General features: G+C 51.5%; 1 protein-coding gene across 12 annotated transcripts in view; it reads right to left on the reverse strand.

Moving 5' to 3' along the window:
• STXBP5L (syntaxin binding protein 5L) overlaps window positions 1-21319 on the reverse strand; it is a 746575-nt gene that overhangs the window by 122918 nt on the left and 602338 nt on the right. For 11 of the 12 annotated variants that reach the window (XM_072139024.1, XM_072139025.1, XM_072139028.1 and 8 more), the window contains one exon: window positions 5926-5989. In XM_072139024.1, coding sequence (XP_071995125.1) covers window positions 5926-5989 — 64 coding nt within the window. Of the gene's footprint in view, window positions 1-5925; window positions 5990-10886; window positions 10994-21319 lie in introns of those variants that run through there. The other variant, XM_072139036.1, reaches the window with a different exon arrangement.

The raw sequence follows: 21319 nt of genomic DNA on the forward strand, positions 1-21319 counted from the left end.
TGGACCCCAGGGGTAATAGAGATTATCCAGTACAATGTCAGACATCTGGACCCCAGGGGTAATAGAGATTATCCAGTACAATGTCAGTAATCTGGACACCGGGGGTAATAGAGATTATCCAGTACAATGTCAGACATCTGGACCCCGGGGGTAATAGAGATTATCCAGCACAATGTCAGTAATCTGGACCCCGGGGGTAATGGAGATTATCTAGTACCATGTCAGTAATCTGGATCCCGGGGGTAATAGAGATTATCCAGTACCATGTCAGTAATCTGGACCCCAGGGGTAATAGAGATTATCCAGTACCATGTCAGTAATTTGGACCCCGGGGGTAATAGAGATTATCCAGTACAATGTCAGTAATCTGGACCCCGGGGGTAATGGAGATTATCCAGTACAATGTCAGTAATCTGGACCCCAGGGGTAATAGAGATTATCCAGTACAATGTCAGTAATCTGGACCCCGGGGGTAATAGAGATTATCCAGTACAATGTCAGTTATCTGGACCCCGGGGGTAATGGAGATTATCCCGTACAATGTCAGTAATCTGGACCCCAGGGGTAATAGAGATTATCCAGTACAATGTTAGTAATCTGGACCCCTGGAGTAATAGAGATTATCCAGTACAATGTCAGACATCTGGACCCCAGGGGTAATAGAGATTATCCAGTACAATGTCAGTAATCTGGACCTCGGGGGTAATAGAGATTATCCAGTACAATGTCAGTAATCTGGACCCCGGGGGTAATGGAGATTATCCAGTACAATGTCAGTAATCTGGACCCCAGGGGTAATAGAGATTATCCAGTACAATGTCAGTAATCTGGACCCCGGGGGTAATAGAGATTATCCAGTACAATGTCAGTTATCTGGACCCCGGGGGTAATGGAGATTATCCCGTACAATGTCAGTAATCTGGACCCCAGGGGTAATAGAGATTATCCAGTACAATGTTAGTAATCTGGACCCCTGGAGTAATAGAGATTATCCAGTACAATGTCAGACATCTGGACCCCAGGGGTAATAGAGATTATCCAGTACAATGTCAGTAATCTGGACCTCGGGGGTAATAGAGATTATCCAGTACAATGTCAGTAATCTGGACCCCTGGGGGTAATAGAGATTATCCAGTACAATGTCAGACATCTGGACCCCAGGGGTAATAGAGATTATCCAGTACAATGTCAGTAATCTGGACCCCAGGGGTAATAGAGATTATCCAGTACAATGTCAGTAATCTGGACCCCAGGGGTAATAGAGATTATCCAGTACAATGTCAGTAATCTGGACCCCCGGGGTAATGGAGATTATCCAGTACAATGTCAGTAATCTGGACCCCAGGGGTAATAGAGATTATCCAGTACGATGTCAGTAATCTGGACCCCAGGGGTAATAGATATTATCCAGTACAATGTCAGTAATCTGGATCCCGGGGGTAATAGAGATTATCCAGTACAATGTCAGTAATCTGGACCCCGGGGTAATAGAGATTATCCAGTACAATGTCAGACATCTGGACCCCAGGGGTAATAGAGATTATCCAGTACAATGTCAGACATCTGGACCCCAGGGGTAATAGAGATTATCCAGTACAATGTCAGTCATCTGGACCCCAGGGGTAATAGAGATTATCCAGTACAATGTCAGACATCTGGACCCCAGGGGTAATAGAGATTATCCAGTACAATGTCAGACATCTGGACCCCAGGGGTAATAGAGATTATCCAGTACAATGTCAGTAATCTGGACCTCGGGGGTAATAGAGATTATCCAGTACAATGTCAGTAATCTGGACCCCGGGGGTAATAGAGATTATCCAGTACAATGTCAGACATCTGGACCCCGGGGGTAATGGAGATTATCCAGTACAATGTCAGTAATCTGGACCCCAGGGGTAATAGAGATTATCCAGTACAATGTCAGTAATCTGGACCCCAGGGTTAATAGAGATTATCCAGTACAATGTCAGTAATCTGAACCCCTGGGGGTAATAGAGATTATCCAGTACAATGTCAGACATCTGGACCCCAGGGGTAATAGAGATTATCCAGTACAATGTCAGACATCTGGACCCCAGGGGTAATAGAGATTATCCAGTACAATGTCAGTAATCTGGACCTCGGGGGTAATAGAGATTATCCAGTACAATGTCAGTAATCTGGACCCCGGGGGTAATGGAGATTATCCAGTACAATGTCAGACATCTGGACCCCGGGGGTAATGGAGATTATCCAGTACAATGTCAGTAATCTGGACCCCAGGGGTAATAGAGATTATCCAGTACAATGTCAGTAATCTGGACCCCAGGGGTAATAGAGATTATCCAGTACAATGTCAGTAATCTGGACCCCAGGGGTAATAGAGATTATCCAGTACAATGTCAGACATCTGGACCCCGGGGGTAATAGAGATTATCCAGTACAATGTCAGTAATCTGGACCCCGGGGGTAATGGAGATTATCCAGTACAATGTCAGTAATCTGGACCCCAGGGGGTAATGGAGATTATCCAGTATCATGTCAGTAATCTGAACCCCTGGGGGTAATAGAGATTATCCAGTACAATGTCAGACATCTGGACCCCAGGGGTAATAGAGATTATCCAGTACAATGTCAGACATCTGGACCCCAGGGGTAATAGAGATTATCCAGTACAATGTCAGTAATCTAGACCCCGGGGGTAATGGAGATTATCCAGTATCATGTCAGTAATCTGGACCCCAGGGGTAATAGAGATTATCCAGTACAATGTCAGTAATCTGGACACCGGGGGTAATAGAGATTATCCAGTACAATGTCAGTAATCTGGACACCGGGGGTAATAGAGATTATCCAGTACTATGTCAGTAATCTGGACCCCGGGGGTAATAGAGATTATCCAGTACAATGTCAGTAATCTGGACCCCGGGGTAATAGAGATTATCCAGTACAATGTCAGACATCTGGACCCCAGGGGTAATAGAGATTATCCAGTACAATGTCAGACATCTGGACCCCAGGGGTAATAGAGATTATCCAGTACAATGTCAGTCATCTGGACCCCAGGGGTAATAGAGATTATCCAGTACAATGTCAGACATCTGGACCCCAGGGGTAATAGAGATTATCCAGTACAATGTCAGACATCTGGACCCCAGGTGTAATAGAGATTATCCAGTACAATGTCAGTAATCTGGACCTCGGGGGTAATAGAGATTATCCAGTACAATGTCAGTAATCTGGACCCCGGGGGTAATAGAGATTATCCAGTACAATGTCAGACATCTGGACCCCGGGGGTAATGGAGATTATCCAGTACAATGTCAGTAATCTGGACCCCAGGGGTAATAGAGATTATCCAGTACAATGTCAGTAATCTGGACCCCAGGGTTAATAGAGATTATCCAGTACAATGTCAGTAATCTGAACCCCTGGGGGTAATAGAGATTATCCAGTACAATGTCAGACATCTGGACCCCAGGGGTAATAGAGATTATCCAGTACAATGTCAGACATCTGGACCCCAGGGGTAATAGAGATTATCCAGTACAATGTCAGTAATCTGGACCTCGGGGGTAATAGAGATTATCCAGTACAATGTCAGTAATCTGGACCCCGGGGGTAATGGAGATTATCCAGTACAATGTCAGACATCTGGACCCCGGGGGTAATGGAGATTATCCAGTACAATGTCAGTAATCTGGACCCCAGGGGTAATAGAGATTATCCAGTACAATGTCAGTAATCTGGACCCCAGGGGTAATAGAGATTATCCAGTACAATGTCAGTAATCTGGACCCCAGGGGTAATAGAGATTATCCAGTACAATGTCAGACATCTGGACCCCGGGGGTAATAGAGATTATCCAGTACAATGTCAGTAATCTGGACCCCGGGGGTAATGGAGATTATCCAGTACAATGTCAGTAATCTGGACCCCAGGGGGTAATGGAGATTATCCAGTATCATGTCAGTAATCTGAACCCCTGGGGGTAATAGAGATTATCCAGTACAATGTCAGACATCTGGACCCCAGGGGTAATAGAGATTATCCAGTACAATGTCAGACATCTGGACCCCAGGGGTAATAGAGATTATCCAGTACAATGTCAGTAATCTAGACCCCGGGGGTAATGGAGATTATCCAGTATCATGTCAGTAATCTGGACCCCAGGGGTAATAGAGATTATCCAGTACAATGTCAGTAATCTGGACACCGGGGGTAATAGAGATTATCCAGTACAATGTCAGTAATCTGGACACCGGGGGTAATAGAGATTATCCAGTACTATGTCAGTAATCTGGACCCCGGGGGTAATAGAGATTATCCAGTACAATGTCAGTAATCTGGACCCCAGGGGTAATAGAGATTATCCAGTACAATGTCAGTAATCTGGACCCCAGGGGTAATAGAGATTATCCAGTACAATGTCAGTAATCTGGACCCCAGGGGTAATAGAGATTATCCAGTACGATGTCAGTAATCTGGACCCCAGGGTTAATAGAGATTATCCAGTACAATGTCAGTAATCTGAACCCCTGGGGGTAATAGAGATTATCCAGTACAATGTCAGACATCTGGACCCCAGGGGTAATAGAGATTATCCAGTACAATGTCAGTAATCTGGACCCCAGGGTTAATAGAGATTATCCAGTACAATGTCAGTAATCTGAACCCCTGGGGGTAATAGAGATTATCCAGTACAATGTCAGACATCTGGACCCCAGGGGTAATAGAGATTATCCAGTACAATGTCAGACATCTGGACCCCAGGGGTAATAGAGATTATCCAGTACAATGTCAGTAATCTGGACCTCGGGGGTAATAGAGATTATCCAGTACAATGTCAGTAATCTGGACCCCGGGGGTAATGGAGATTATCCAGTACAATGTCAGACATCTGGACCCCGGGGGTAATGGAGATTATCCAGTACAATGTCAGTAATCTGGACCCCAGGGGTAATAGAGATTATCCAGTACAATGTCAGTAATCTGGACCCCAGGGGTAATAGAGATTATCCAGTACAATGTCAGTAATCTGGACCCCAGGGGTAATAGAGATTATCCAGTACAATGTCAGACATCTGGACCCCGGGGGTAATAGAGATTATCCAGTACAATGTCAGTAATCTGGACCCCGGGGGTAATGGAGATTATCCAGTACAATGTCAGTAATCTGGACCCCAGGGGGTAATGGAGATTATCCAGTATCATGTCAGTAATCTGAACCCCTGGGGGTAATAGAGATTATCCAGTACAATGTCAGACATCTGGACCCCAGGGGTAATAGAGATTATCCAGTACAATGTCAGACATCTGGACCCCAGGGGTAATAGAGATTATCCAGTACAATGTCAGTAATCTAGACCCCGGGGGTAATGGAGATTATCCAGTATCATGTCAGTAATCTGGACCCCAGGGGTAATAGAGATTATCCAGTACAATGTCAGTAATCTGGACACCGGGGGTAATAGAGATTATCCAGTACAATGTCAGTAATCTGGACACCGGGGGTAATAGAGATTATCCAGTACTATGTCAGTAATCTGGACCCCGGGGGTAATAGAGATTATCCAGTACAATGTCAGTAATCTGGACCCCAGGGGTAATAGAGATTATCCAGTACAATGTCAGTAATCTGGACCCCTGGAGGTAATAGAGATTATCCAGTACAATGTCAGTAATCTGGACCCCAGGGGTAATAGAGATTATCCAGTACAATGTCAGTAATCTGGACCCCAGGGGTAATAGAGATTATCCAGTACAATGTCAGTAATCTGGACCCCAGGGTAATAGAGATTATCCAGTACAATGTCAGTAATCTGGACCCCGGGGGTAATGGAGATTATCCAGTACAATGTCAGTAATCTGGACCCCTGGGAGAAGTAATAACAATGATGGATGATGGAGGAGTCAGGGACCACGTGCTCGGGTGCCACTTACCTTGCCTTCATCTCGTGGGGTGTCACTGAGATGCACCACCGGCCCCGGGTGAGTCTTGGTGGATCTGATAGGAGACAGAGAGCAGAGAGTGACAGGGGAAGGTCCGGCCGGGGTATAATCCATAGAATAATCCATCCATAAGACGGAGCCATTACTGAGCGTCCTGTGCGACGCGCCTACACACTGCCACAGCGTACGGGGGCGATACTCGCTGTGAGAACCCATGTGATAGGTAATCAGAACCTGTGCCGGGTATAACCTGGTAATCTCCGGCAGCTCCTGCGCCACAGCCTCTGTCTGCTCAGGGTGGTGCCACGCGGGGCGTTTTCACCGGTTTTGTCTTAATAGATAAAAGCAGCCAAACGCACGGGAAACAGTCAAAGATGCTGCAAAACGTCCAAAAACGGGACGGGCGACCCCAAGGATGGTGACACATGTGGCGTGTTGAACCCGTCTTTTAGTCCGTTTATAGTTTATTGAACACAAAAACAATAAACGTCCGCAGCGCTGGAGGAGGGAAGGACACATTCATTCATTTTAACCCCTTATCACCCACACTAGTTTTCAGCTCAATGACCAGACTCGATTTTTCCAATCTGCCCTGTGTCACGATAATTGGCTATAACTTCGGAACGCTGTAACATATCCCGGTGATTTTGAGAATGTTTTCTCGTGACACATTGTACTTCATGTTAGTTATAACATTTAAGTGATAAGTTTTGCGTTTCGTTCTGAAAAAAAGAGAAAATTTGGCAAAAGTTTGTAAAAATTCTTCATTTTCCAAGTTTGAAATGTTCTGCTTTCCAGACAGGAAGTAAAACTACCCAAAAAGTTTGATAATTAACATTTACAGAATATCTGCTTTATGCTGAGATGATATATTATGCGTCCTCTCACTTTTCTCGGATGTTATGAGGCGCAGAACTTTTGGTGCGATTTTTCTTATTTTCATGAAAATCGCCAAAACTCACATTTTGTGGGAAAACTCAGCCTAAATAATAGTAACACCCCATAAATTACCTCACTATAGAAACTTCACCCCTCAACGTATGTAAAACGACTTCTATTAAGTCCATTAACCCTTTAAGTGTTTCACATGGGTTAAAAAATATGGACCTGTGATTTAGAAACTATGGAATTTTTTTGGAAAATACATTCATTTAGGCCAAACTGACAATAATAATAAATTAAATGATGAAACGCACTGCAACGCTTGATGCCCAATTCCTCCCGAGTTTACTGATACCCCATATGTGGTGGTGACTGCTGTACGGGCGCACGGCCGAGTATAGAATGAATGGAGGCGCCATTCACAGCAGATTTGTATTGTCACATTGTACGACCTATACATTTTTATTTTTTTTTGGTAATGCGAACATATGAGGCTTATTTTTTATGGGATGAGATACAATGTATAGATAATTTATTTTGGGAGTCTAAAGCTTATTCATGAGATTTTATTAACTATTTCAAGGGGGACACAAACAAAATCATCAATTTTTATTTTGGATTTTTAGCATTTTTTCCCCCCACTCACCGTTATGTAAAAATAATATTTTATCTTTATTCTCTGGTCACTACGATTACGTTGATTCCTCATTTATAAAGTTTTTCTTATTTTTGTTCACTTTTCCTGAGCAAAACCAATATTGGAGAATATCGCATTGTTTTTACTATTGACAACTTTTCGGGGCCATAACTTCTGTATTTTTCTGTTGTCAGATCTGGTTGAGGGCTTATTTTTTGCGAAAACAATTGTTGTTTTCAGTCGTATCATATTAGGGAACGTAACTTTTTTTGATCACTTTCTAGAACATTTTTTGTGATGGTGTTTGATGAAAAATTGTATATTATGGGAGGTTTTCCGAGTTTTTTTTTTACGTAGTTCACCGAGCGGGTTCAATATTGATTTAGATTTATTGTCCAGATTAATAAGGACGCGGTGATACCAAATATGTACCTGTTTTTATGTTTTATTTACTTTATTTGCATTTTATGTGTTACTGGGGAGATTATGGGACTTTCATTTTATTTATTTATTTAATTATATTATAAAAAGATTTAATTTTTTTTTTTGTAACTTTTTTACATTTTCTACTTCTTGGCTTGAATAAGAGATCATCCGATCGCTTATTCAAGCCTTTACACTGCAATACACTTGTATTGCAGTGTATAGTGTAAGTAACTGAGCATGCCGCGCTGAGGGTGACGCCGCGCTGAGGATGATGCCGCGCTGAGGGTGACGCCGCGCTGAGGATGATGCCGCGCTGAGGATGATGCCGCGCTGAGGATGATGCCACGCTGAGGATGATGCCGCGCTGAGGATGATGCCGCGCTGAGGGTGACGCCGCGCTGAGGGTGACGCCGCGCTGAGGATGATGCCGCGCTGAGGATGATGCCGCGCTGAGGATGATGCCGCGCTGAGGATGATGCCGCGCTGAGGGTGATGCCGCGCTGTGGATGATGCCGCGCTGAGGATGATGCCGCGCTGAGGATGATGCCGCGCTGAGGATGATGCCGCGCTGAGGATGATGCCGCGCTGAGGGTGATGCCGCGCTGAGGGTGATGCCGCGCTGAGGGTGATGCCGCGCTGAGGATGATGCCGCGCTGAGAATGATGCCGCGCTGAGGATGATGCCGCGCTGAGGATGATGCCGCGCTGTGGATGATGCCGCGCTGAGGATGATGCCGCGCTGAGGATGATGCCGGGCTGAGGGTGATGCCGGGCTGAGGATGATGCCGGGCTGAGGGTGATGCCGCGCTGAGGATGATGCCGCGCTGAGGATAATGCCGCGCTGAGGATGATGCCGCGCTGAGGATGATGCCGCGCTGAGGATGATGCCGCGCTGAGGGTGATGCCTCGCTGAGGGTGATGCCGCGCTGAGGGTGATGCCGCGCTGAGGGTGATGCCGCGCTGTGGATGATGCCGCGCTGAGGATGATGCCGCGCTGAGGATGATGCCGCGCTGAGAATGATGCCGCGCTGTGGATGATGCCGCGCTGAGGATGATGCCGCGCTGAGGATGATGCCGCGCTGTGGATGATGCCGCGCTGAGGATGATGCCGCGCTGAGGATGATGCCGCGCTGAGGATGATGCCGCGCTGAGGATGATGCCGCGCTGAGGATGATGCCGCGCTGAGGATGATGCCGCGCTGAGGATGATGCCGCGCTGAGGATGATGCCGCGCTGAGGATGATGCCGCGCTGAGGATGATGCCGCGCTGAGGGTGATGCCGCGCTGAGGGTGATGCCGCGCTGAGGATGATGCCGCGCTGAGGATGATGCCGCGCTGAGGATGATGCCGCGCTGAGAATGATGCCGCGCTGTGGATGATGCCGCGCTGTGGATGATGCCGCGCTGAGGATGATGCCGCGCTGAGGATGATGCCGCGCTGAGGATGATGCCGCGCTGAGGATGATGCCGCGCTGAGGATGATGCCGCGCTGAGGATGATGCCGCGCTGAGGATGATGCCGCGCTGAGGATAATGCCGCGCTGTGGATGATGCCGCGCTGTGGATGATGCCGCGCTGAGGATGATGCCGCGCTGAGAATGATGCCGCGCTGAGGATGATGCCGCGCTGAGGATGATGCCGCGCTGAGGATGATGCCGCGCTGAGGATGATGCCGCGCTGAGAATGATGCCGCGCTGAGGATGATGCCGCGCTGAGGGTGATGCCGCGCTGAGGATGATGCCGCGCTGAGGATGATGCCGCGCTGAGGATGATGCCGCGCTGAGAATGATGCCGCGCTGTGGATGATGCCGCGCTGTGGATGATGCCGCGCTGAGGATGATGCCGCGCTGAGGATGATGCCGCGCTGAGGATGATGCCGCGCTGAGGATGATGCCGCGCTGAGGATGATGCCGCGCTGAGGATGATGCCGCGCTGAGGATGATGCCGCGCTGAGGATGATGCCGCGCTGAGGATGATGCCGCGCTGAGGATGATGCCGCGCTGAGGATGATGCCGCGCTGAGGATGATGCCGCGCTGAGGATGATGCCGCGCTGAGGATGATGCCGCGCATGCTCAGTTACTTACCAGGAAGGCAGGACCCGGCGAAAAGAGGAGCCGACAGCCTCGGGTCACTCGTCGGGACCCGGGGCAGCGGCAGGAGGGATCGGATCCCCCGGTAAGCACACCGGGGGGGGTCCGATCCACGGGGGACACACTTGTTAGGGGTTAAACACCCGGGATCGGAGTTTTTCCGATCCCGGGTGTTAGTGCCGGGTCTGGGCTGTGATAACACAGCCCGACACCGGCACTATACTGACCCGATGTCCCGAAATCTTCTTCTGACGCGGCGCCGTAGAAAGGTGTACACGTCAGAAGAAGTACCCTTAATGACCGCCGTAAAAACCCGATAGGGCGGTCATTAAGGGGTTAAATAACCCGCCCCAACCCGGCCCTAAATTATTCCTAAACTTGGATAAGATAATTGGGAAAATTGGACAAAAACGGATGTGTTTTTTAACAGACTGAAATCGCATGACTAAAAACGGGTTCAAAACGCCGCGAGTGACACCGCCCTTAAAGTAAAAGGGCGGGGCAGAGCCTTTGGTTGATCACAAAAAGATTAACCCACCGTGTGCTGCGGCATTAATACAAAGAAATGAGCCGGTCTGCTCCAGGAGCAAAATCAGTGAGCTGCCGCAGGTTTATGGGCAGAATCCGCTCAGAGCCGGAATCAGAAGATACAATGGGGCTCATTTACTAAGCGTCCGCGGACCGCATTTTCTTTGGGTTCACCGACTTTCTCCGTTTTGCAACGCATTTAACTGTGGTTTTTGGCGCACGAGATCCGATTTTGGCACAATCGCGCCAACTTTCATGCGACACAAATTGGGGGGCGTGGCCGTCGGACAACCCAACTGATTCGGACTAATCGCGGGGCAGCACCAGGGACACAGTGCAGACATTACTCATCCACACGCAGCCCCACTAACACATGGGGCAGATTTACTTACCGGTCCCTGCGCGATCCCCGAGGTGCGATCCCCGAGGTGCACATCTGCCGCGATAGTTCACCTTCTTCTTCCTGGTGCATGTACGTGTTTGGGCTTGTGCCACATTTTAAAAGTTAAATCCCACGCTCAGTTTGACGACCCCCCCCCCCCGCCCCGCCCCGCCCCGCCCCGATTTCTGTCAGATGAAAAATTGCGCCACAATTCGATCACGTGCGACACAATCCCCTGCTAAATATCTGTCACAACCGCGCTGATCCCAAAACTTTGTGTGACCTCCTCCGGACGGGTAAGTGAATGAGCCCCACTGTGTGCTGAGCTGTTGGAGGGTGTGGTTGTCTGTGACTGAGCTCCTGCACCACCTGGTGAAATAACCAATCCACCCAGGCCTGCTCTCTCCTCCCCAGGGAGGGAGTGGGCTTCTGGGATGAGAGAACCAGGAAAGTCCCAGGCTCTGGTCTCCCAGACTAGGCCGGCGGGGGGCAGGAGAAGCCAGATACCGGACAATACTGAGGGGGTAACCAAAGCCAAAGACTCAGCGATGTGACCTCCGCTCCCACCTGCAAGACCCAGGGAAGCCGCAAGGTCTGTGGAACACATCAAACCAAGGCAAGTGACATCAGCCTAAGTGCTCCTCCTGGAAAGCTGGGTGACTGTGCGGGAAAGCTGGGTGCCTTTGCTGGACAGCTGAGTGGCTTCAAAGCTCACGGAGTTGTGGAAAAGGCATGAGGAGATCCTAAAGCCCAGGAGTCTGCTGCCATCTATGCAATGCATATAATAGATACAATGGGGCAAATTTACTTACCCGGCCCATTCGCGATCCAGCGGCGCGTTCTCTGCACAGGATTCGGGTCCGGCTGGGATTTAAGATGGTAGTTCCTCCGCCGTCCACCAGGTGGCGCTGCTGCGCCGAAAATAATCTTAACGCCCCGGAATGCACCATCCCATAGAAGGTGAAGGTGAGCGCTTCCCAAGCGACACATTTTCGGATTTTAAATGCGGCGGTTTTTCCGAATACGTCGGGTTTTCGTTCGGCCACGCCCCCCCCATTTCTGTCGCGCGCATGCCGGCCCCGATGCGCCACAATCCGATCGCGTGCGCCAAAAACCCGGGGCAATTCATGTACAAGCGGCGCAAATCGGAAATATTCGGGTAACACGTCGGGAAAACGCGAATTGGGCCGTTAGTAAATGACCCCCAGTGTATACATAATGACAAGGTGTGGAGCATCCTGAACATGAGCCATATATCGTGGTGGCCAGGTAGGTGTCATAGATGCTGCCGTGGATAAAGACGTGGCCACTAGTCAGGTCTAGGTGGGTGATAGTAAGAGGTGTTATATCCCTGGTTAACAAGGATTTCCTAAAATGTAAATGTGACACAGAAAGCGGTCTCCTACACTTTCCCAGTAACTTTTCGGGCCCAGAAAGCCAAGATTTAGGTGGGGCCATTGCAGTGATGGACAGGAAAGATTACAGGAAATCCTCTCCCAATTATCTGACACTAACGTGTCCCAGAAAATGTAAAGTGCCCTAGACCACTACCTCCATGACCAGAAAACATATCATCATATATCCATACATATAGATTCTACCCAAAATACATAAAGGCTGGAGAAGCCCCCGGAAGCCCCAATGTCGCCTCCAGCCACTCCCTTCTCTCACCGCGGGCCATCTTCATGGACTGAGACCATTGACCCGCTCCTTCCTCCTGACACACATCCAGAGCTTGTACACACCATACCTGTCACATGGGACGTCTCAAGTCTTTACACGGGATCCAGGTATACACGACATCTACGCTGCAGCACACCTACCGGACAATTCCCAGCACCCTCCAGCGCTGCAGCACACCTACCGGACAATTCCCAGCACCCTCCAACGCTGCAGCACACCTACCGGACAATTCCCAGCACCCTCCAGCGCTGCAGCACACCTACCGGACAATTCACAGCACCCTCCAACGCTGCAGCACACCTACCAGACAATTCACTGCACCCTCCAACGCTGCAGCCCACCTACCGGACAATTCACACCACCCGCCAACGCTGCAGCACACCTACCGGACAATTCACACCACCCTCCAACGCTGCAGCACACCTACCAGACAATTCACACCACCCGCCAACGCTGCAGCACACCTACCGGACAATTCACAGCACCCTCCAACGCTGCAGCACACCTACCGGACAATTCACAGCACCCGCCAACGCTGCAGCACACCTACCAGACAATTCACAGCACCCTCCAACGCTGCAGCACACCTACCGGACAATTCACAGCACCCTCCAGTGCTGCAGCACACCTACCGGACAATTCACACCACCCTCCAACGCTGCAGCACACCTACCGGACAATTCACACCACCCGCCAACGCTGCAGCACACCTACCGGACAATTCACACCACCCTCCAACGCTGCAGCACACCTACCGGACAATTCACACCACCCTCCAACGCTGCAGCACACCTACCGGACAATTCACACCACCCGCCAACGCTGCAGCACACCTACCGGACAATTCCCAGCACCCTCCAACGCTGCAGCACACCTACCGGACAATTCACAGCACCCTCCAACGCTGCAGCCCACCTACCGGACAATTCACACCACCCGCCAACGCTGCAGCACACCTACCGGACAATTCACAGCACCCTCCAACGCTGCAGCACACCTACCGGACAAATCACACCACCCGCCAACGCTGCAGCACACCTACCGGACAATTCACAGCACCCTCCAACGCTGCAGCACACCTACCGGACAATTCACAGCACCCTCCAACGCTGCAGCACACCTACCGGACAATTCACACCACCCGCCAACGCTGCAGCACACCTACCGGACAATTCACACCACCCTCCAACGCTGCAGCACACCTACCGGACAATTCACACCACCCTCCAGCGCTGCAGCACACCTACCGGACAATTCACAGCACCCTCCAACGCTGCAGCACACCTACCGGACAATTCACAGCACCCTCCAACGCTGCAGCACACCTACCGGACAATTCACAGCACCCTCCAACGCTGCAGCACACCTACCGGACAATTCACAGCACCCACCAACGCTGCAGCACACCTACCGGACAATTCACACCACCCTCCAACGCTGCAGCACACCTACCGGACAATTCACACCACCCTCCAACGCTGCAGCACACCTACCGGACAATTCCCACCACCCTCCAACGCTGCAGCACACCTACCGGACAATTCACAGGACCCTCCAACACTGCAGCACACCTACCGGACAATTCACACCACCCTCCAACGCTGCAGCACACCTACCAGACAATTCACACCACCCTCCAACGCTGCAGCACACCTACCGGACAATTCACAGCACCCTCCAACGCTGCAGCACACCTACCGGACAATTCACAGCACCCTCCAACGCTGCAGCACACCTACCGGACAATTCACAGCACCCTCCAACGCTGCAGCACACCTACCGGACAATTCACAGGACCCTCCAACGCTGCAGCACACCTACCGGACAATTCACACCACCCTCCAACGCTGCAGCACACCTACCAGACAATTCACACCACCCTCCAACGCTGCAGCACACCTACCGGACAATTCACAGCACCCTCCAACGCTGCAGCACACCTACCGGACAATTCCCACCACCCACCAACGCTGCAGCACACCTACCGGACAATTCACACCACCCTCCAACGCTGCAGCACACCTACCGGACAATTCACAGCACCCGCCAACAATCAAACGGTTTAGCCTTCACCTCCTCACACTGATTTTACATATTATTCTCTGTAACGTGCCTGAAGTTGACAATTCACTTTAATAAAATATGCAAATCAAATATCACAGGAGTGCCAAGTTTTTTTCAAGATTGTGCCCCCATACATTGAGTGATGTGTATTACTTATACAATTACTATGCTACCATCTATGGCTCCCGGATTGCTGAGCACCTCCGTGAGTACGAGGAAGCTGGAAAAGCGCTGAGGAGGCTCCAGGAGGAGATAAGGGAGACCTTGGCCCTAGCGGGGGTGGCTACGCAGAGAAAGAAAAAGTCTGATCTACTTACCACCATAGACAGACTAAAAGCCGAGGTCACCGCTCTGGAGGAGAAGCGTCATCTAATCGGTGAGCACAGTGGTCCGTTTTGTGAGAAATTAGAAAACGACGCCCGGTTTGAGGAGATGCGCCAGGAGCAGCTGAGAAAGCTGAAGGGGCTTCAGATCCAGGCGGATGAAGGCGATGGCGATGATGAGGAGGATGAGGAAGACCTGCCGTGTCCGTCTGGTGGCCTGCACCAACACCAGCAGGCCTCGCACGACAGGCTGCCTGCAGAGCAAACGCCATTACCATCAGGCTGCGGCTCTGCCAACCTGGAGGAGGAAAGTGATGACAGCGGCCAGGGGGGGGCGCTAATGGCTCAGATCCGTCAGCTCGAGTCCCCAGTTCACCTCCAGAACTTCTCCTTCGGCGATGATATGCCAGATGAGGACCCTGAGGGCCAAAAGAAAAAGAGACCCAAGAAGACCAAGGCGTCTCAGGGAGGGGAACATACACTAGGCTCACCTCCTGTGTCCTCCGGGCGGGCAGTAGCGTCAGCCTGTTGTGTAGGCCCCGTTACCCACCACGAATCCTGCAGTGCTAGGGTGAGGGGAGATTGCAAAGCCATGTTCCATCTTGGCGATCCGGCAGGTCCTGGTACTGTGCGCTGCCCCCCGGTGGTGAGGTTGTACAGGTACCTCAGAAGCACCGTGATGAATTTGGCATTTGGTCTGGAGCCTGGACCTTCATGATGAAGTTGAAGTGTTCAGGCGGCACAGTCGCCCACATTCCCTCTTCAGCCTTTCTTGGGCGGGACAGAATCCTGATTTTCTACCAGGGGCAGCCGAAGGTCTGTCACAGGTGCGGTGACCCCACACACTTTAGCGCCAGCTGCCAAGTGCAGAAGTGCGCTTTGTGTGGTGGGCTAGGTCATCTCGCTGCATCCTGTAAGGACATTAGGTGTAACCTGTGTGGTGAGCTCGGTCACCCTTTCAGCCGTTGTCCTCGCTCCTTTGCCAATGCGGTTGTGACCCCAGTGGAGGAGAGCCATGAGGTTGCTTCTGCTGGGGAAGGTACCAGCAGAGGTGGAGGAGCTGAGGGGCCTGTGAAGAAAAGCAAGAATAAGTCACCTTCTCAGTTGAGGCGGCCAGAAGAAGCGGAGATCAGACAATCCTTTGAGGACTTTCTTCAGAGCCAGGTACCATTGCTGGGCCTTTGTAGCAGTAAGTCAGAGTGGTGGGAGATGCTCAAGAAAAGGGTGGCGAGATTCTTCCGCCAGCTCTCGAGCCTCAGGAGCCTGGACAGGTACCGCCTGTATCAGGGCCTGAGGAGGAAACTCCAGCATCTCGTCTCGACTGGAGGTAGTCGTGAGGACATCTCCAGAGTGAAATCCTTGCTGAAGAGGTGTCAGTACGATAGACACGCATCTTTGGTTTTTGAGAGGGATTACGGGAAATACCGCTCGCCCGACCCTTACAGAAACTGCAAGATGTCAGTGAATGGTAAAGTTGTCACGGGACTGGTTGACAGTACGGGATCCCTGAAAAGGTCCAGATCAGGGATTCTGGAGGTCGTCAGATCCTTCTACTCACACCTCTTGGGCAGGAAGGATCTAGATCGGGATGTGATGTCAGCTTTCCTGGCTGAAACTGTCCCTGAGCCAGGAGTAGACCCTTCTCTTGATGTTTTGACAGAGATGATCAGGGAAGAGGAAGTCAGCCTGGCGATTGAAGGGCTCGCCCTCAAGAAATCGCCGGGTCCGGATGGCTTAACATCTGAGTTCTATAAGACCTTTAAGGACGCCTTGGTTCCCCTCTTGACTGAGGTATTCAATGAGTGTCTTTCCTCGGGCGCTCTGCCGAAGTCAATGAGGAGGTCTGCCCTGATCATCCTGTCAAAGGGTAAGGACCGATCTCGTATTGAGAACTGGCGTCCCATAGCGCTTCTCAATACGGACAGAAAGGTTTTGGCAAAGGTGCTGTTTAATCGGCTGGTGCAGTTTGCGCCCCGGCTCCTTTCGGGGACCCAGCACTGCTCTGTTCCAGGCCGCAGTACATTTAGTGCTGTGCTTTGTGTTCGGGAGGCAGTGGAGCAGGGCAGGGCTGGTAACTGGAAGGGGTACTTGCTGTCCTTGGATCAGGCAAAAGCGTTTGATTGGGTTAACCACGAGTACCTCTGGTCTGTCCTTCTGAGGTATGGCCTGCCGGGGGAGTTTGTCAATTGGCTGAAAGTTTTGTACGCAGGGGCAGAGAGTTTCCCGCTTGTGAACGGTTGGATTGGCCGCTCTTTTGAGGTCGGGTCTGGTGTTCGCCAGGGTTGTCCTCTGAGCCCACTCTTATACGTGTTCGCGATTGACCCATTCCTTAGGAGGGTTGATCGTGGGCCGTTGGTGGGAGTCGGGATGGACCGGGCAGCACCGGAAGCCACTCTAAGGGTGGTAGCGTACGCCGATGACGTCACTGTTTTCGTGTCCTCGGGAGGGGAGGCGCAATGGGTGATGTCAGAGGTTGACCGCTACTCAGAGGCTTCTGGGTCCAAGATCAACCGGGATAAGTGTGAGAGTCTCTGGCTGGGAGAGGGAGGTCCAGGCTTTGATCTCCCGGACACTCTTCCAGGGCCCCAAGACTCTGCCAAAGTTCTCGGCATCGAATTTGGCCAGGGGGATTACCCCATGCAAAACTGGGACGGCAGGCTTAAGATCGCCGCTCAGAAGGTGGACCAGTGGAAGGGTTGGTCTTTGACCCTCAGAGAAAGGGTGAATCTGATCAAAACCTACCTGCTCCCATTGCTGATATATCTGGGCAGTGTGTGCATGTTGCCAGAACCCCTCTGGACTCGGGTCTACAGTCTGTTCTTCCAGCTGTTATGGGGGAATAGGCTGAACCTTATCAAGAGGGAGGTTACTTACCGCACGAGGAGACAAGGAGGGTTGTGTATGGTCAACCCTGTGGTGTTCCTAGTGAATACCTTTCTTAAGATCAATGTAGCAAACCTCTGGAAAGAGAGGGCTCCTCCGTGGGTATACTCCTGCAGGGGATGGGCTCCTCCGTGGGTATACTCCTGCAGGGGATGGGCTCCTCTGTGGGTATACTCCTGCAGGGGATGGGCTCCTCCGTGGGTATACTCCTGTAGCGGATGGGCTCCTCCGTGGGTATACTCCTGCAGGGGATGGGCTCCTCCGTGGGTATACTCCTGTAGGGGATGGGCTCCTCTGTGGGTATACTCCTGCAGGGGATGGGCTCCTCCGTGGGTGCAGGGGATGGGCTCCTCCGTGGGTATACTCCTGTAGGGGATGGGCTCCTCCGTGGGTATACTCCTGTAGGGGATGGGCTCCTCCGTGGGTGCAGGGGATGGGCTCCTCCGTGGGTATACTCCTGCAGGGGATGGGCTCCTCCGTGGGTATACTCCTGTAGGGGATGGGCTCCTCCGTGGGTATACTCCTGCAGGGGATGGGCTCCTCCGTGGGTATACTCCTGCAGGGGATGGGCTCCTCCGTGGGTATACTCCTGCAGGGGATGGGCTCCTCCGTGGGTATACTCCTGCAGGGGATGGGCTCCTCCGTGGGTATACTCCTGCAGGGGATGGGCTCCTCCGTGGGTATACTCCTGCAGGGGATGGGCTCCTCCGTGGGTATACTCCTGCAGGGGATGGGCTCCTCCGTGGGTATACTCCTGCAGGGGATGGGCTCCTCCGTGGGTATACTCCTGCAGGGGATGGGCTCCTCCGTGGGTATACTCCTGCAGGGGATGGGCTCCTCCGTGGGTATACTCCTGCAGGGGATGGGCTCCTCCGTGGGTATACTCCTGCAGGGGATGGGCTCCTCCGTGGGTATACTCCTGCAGGGGATGGGCTCCTCCGTGGGTATACTCCTGCAGGGGATGGGCTCCTCCGTGGGTATACTCCTGCAGGGGATGGGCTCCTCCGTGGGTATACTCCTGCAGGGGATGGGCTCCTCCGTGGGTATACTCCTGCAGGGGATGGGCTCCTCCGTGGGTATACTCCTGCAGGGGATGGGCTCCTCCGTGGGTATACTCCTGCAGGGGATGGGCTCCTCCGTGGGTATACTCCTGCAGGGGATGGGCTCCTCCGTGGGTATACTCCTGCAGGGGATGGGCTCCTCCGTGGGTATGCTCCTGCAGGGGATGGGCTCCTCCGTGGGTATGCTCCTGCAGGGGATGGGCTCCTCCGTGGGTATGCTCCTGCAGGGGATGGGCTCCTCCGTGGGTATGCTCCTGCAGGGGATGGGCTCCTCCGTGGGTATGCTCCTGCAGGGGATGGGCTCCTCCGTGGGTATGCTCCTGCAGGGGATGGGCTCCTCCGTGGGTATGCTCCTGCAGGGGATGGGCTCCTCCGTGGGTATGCTCCTGCAGGGGATGGGCTCCTCCGTGGGTATACTCCTGCAGGGGATGGGCTCCTCCGTGGGTATACTCCTGTAGGGGATGGGCTCCTCCGTGGGTATACTCCTGCAGGGGATGGTTTCGGCCTTTCTTCCAGGAATGGGAGACAGGAGGACAAGTGAAGGATCTCCGTACACCGCATGGGCATCTTCCGGCTTACGCTACCCCGGTTCTGAAGGTGATTCGCCGGTGGGGTCTGGGAATGTGGGAGATCAGGACCATGTCGAGGAAAATCCTTGACAAAAGGGTTCTGTTTGCCCGTTTCCAGAAGCCTCTGGCCCTCAGGGATTGCCCAATATTGTATATAGTGGGGACTGGGATATAGTGTTGAGTTGGGAGGGGGTGATGGTGGTGGGATTTTTGAGATGATATTGGAGGGAGTGGGATTGACTTTAGTGTGGGGCGCATTTTGTGATTGTTTGGAAAAAAAAATGTTGTTGGGTGTAGGATGTGTTATTTGTGTGGGGTGGTCTGTTATTAGAGGGTGGGGGTGTGTTTATGTTCATTTATGTTCATTTTATGGGTGTGATTTGTTTTCAAGTGTTGGGTGTGGGTGGGGGATGTTGTGTTATTTCATTTAGACAGTATTTTTCAGACTATAAGGCGCACCATCAATAAATGCCTGTCTAGGTTCATATATAAGGCGCACCGGATTATAAGGATGAATGACCAGCAGGTGGCAGCCCTGTGCACAGTACAAGGCACTGGATTCCAGGTTACTGGAGCCTACATAGTAGAAGGTTGGGGAGATATTACTGTATATACGGTGCGGGGTCTGGACTGGTCACCGCTGATGTATGTCTGCTCAGATGTGCAGTAATTGCAGAGTCGGCAGATTTGTATTCAGTTCTGAAATGTCACAACATAAAATGAGGCTGCGGCGTCTCACGGTAATGGGGTACAGATCAGATGTGGGGGGATCTGAGTCCATTAAAGATTGTACGGAGACACTGAGTGTGGAAATATCACTCGCTGATAAATGTACATGATGGGGGAGGACGGATACCCAGGATCACACTGCCAGGATCAGTCAACAGCACCGTGATGTATGCGAGGAGGGGAGTCAGGATCTGACGGCTCAGCACAAGCGCCTGACTGATCCCACCATGTGTCACCAGGACAGTCCTCCAGCAGGATCGGCATGGAGGACCCCATCACAGACCACCATAATCTCCCACCGATCCAGCACTGGAGTAATACATTACAAGATCTGTCAGGTCAGTATTTATGGGAAGCAGAGATGAGCATAGGGGATAAAGTTATATGACAGCTGTTATGGCCCTCAGAGAAAGCCTGTGAGTCCTGTATCCCCCTCCTACTCATAGAGAAAGCCTGTGAGTCCTGTATCCCCCTCCTACTCATAGGGAAAGCCTGTGAGTCCTGTATCCACCTCCTACTCATAGAGAGAGCCTGTGAGTCCTGTATCCCCCTCCTACTCATAGAGAAAGCCTGCGAGTCCTGTATCCCCCTCCTACTCATAGAGAAAGCCTGTGAGTCCTGTAACCCCCACCTACTCATAGAGAAAGCCTGTAAGTCCTGTAACCCCCACCTACTCATAGAGAAAGCCTGTGAGTCCTGTAACCCCCTCCTACTCATAGAGAAAGCCTGTGAGTCCTGTAACCCCCTCCTACTCATAGAGAAAGCCTGTGAGTCCTGTAACCCCCTCCTACTCATAGAGAAAGCCTGTGAATCCTGTATCCCCCTCCTACTCATAGAGAAAGCCTGCGAGTCCTGTATCCCCCTCCTACTCATAGAGGAAGCCTGTGAGTCCTGTATCCCCCTTCTACTCATAGAGAAAGCCTGTGAGTCCTGTATCCCCCTCCTACTCATAGAGAAAGTCTGCGAGTCCTGTATCCCCCTCCTACTCATAGAGAAAGCCTGTGAGTCCTGTAACCCCCTCCTACTCATAGAGAAAGCCTGTGAGTCCTGTAACCCCCTCCTACTCAGAGAAAGCCTGTGAGTCCTGTAACCCCCTCCTACTCAGAGAAAGCCTGTGAGTCCTGTAACCCC

This window comes from Engystomops pustulosus, chromosome 2, assembly GCF_040894005.1.
Source record: "Engystomops pustulosus chromosome 2, aEngPut4.maternal, whole genome shotgun sequence".
NCBI lineage: Eukaryota > Metazoa > Chordata > Amphibia > Anura > Leptodactylidae > Engystomops > Engystomops pustulosus.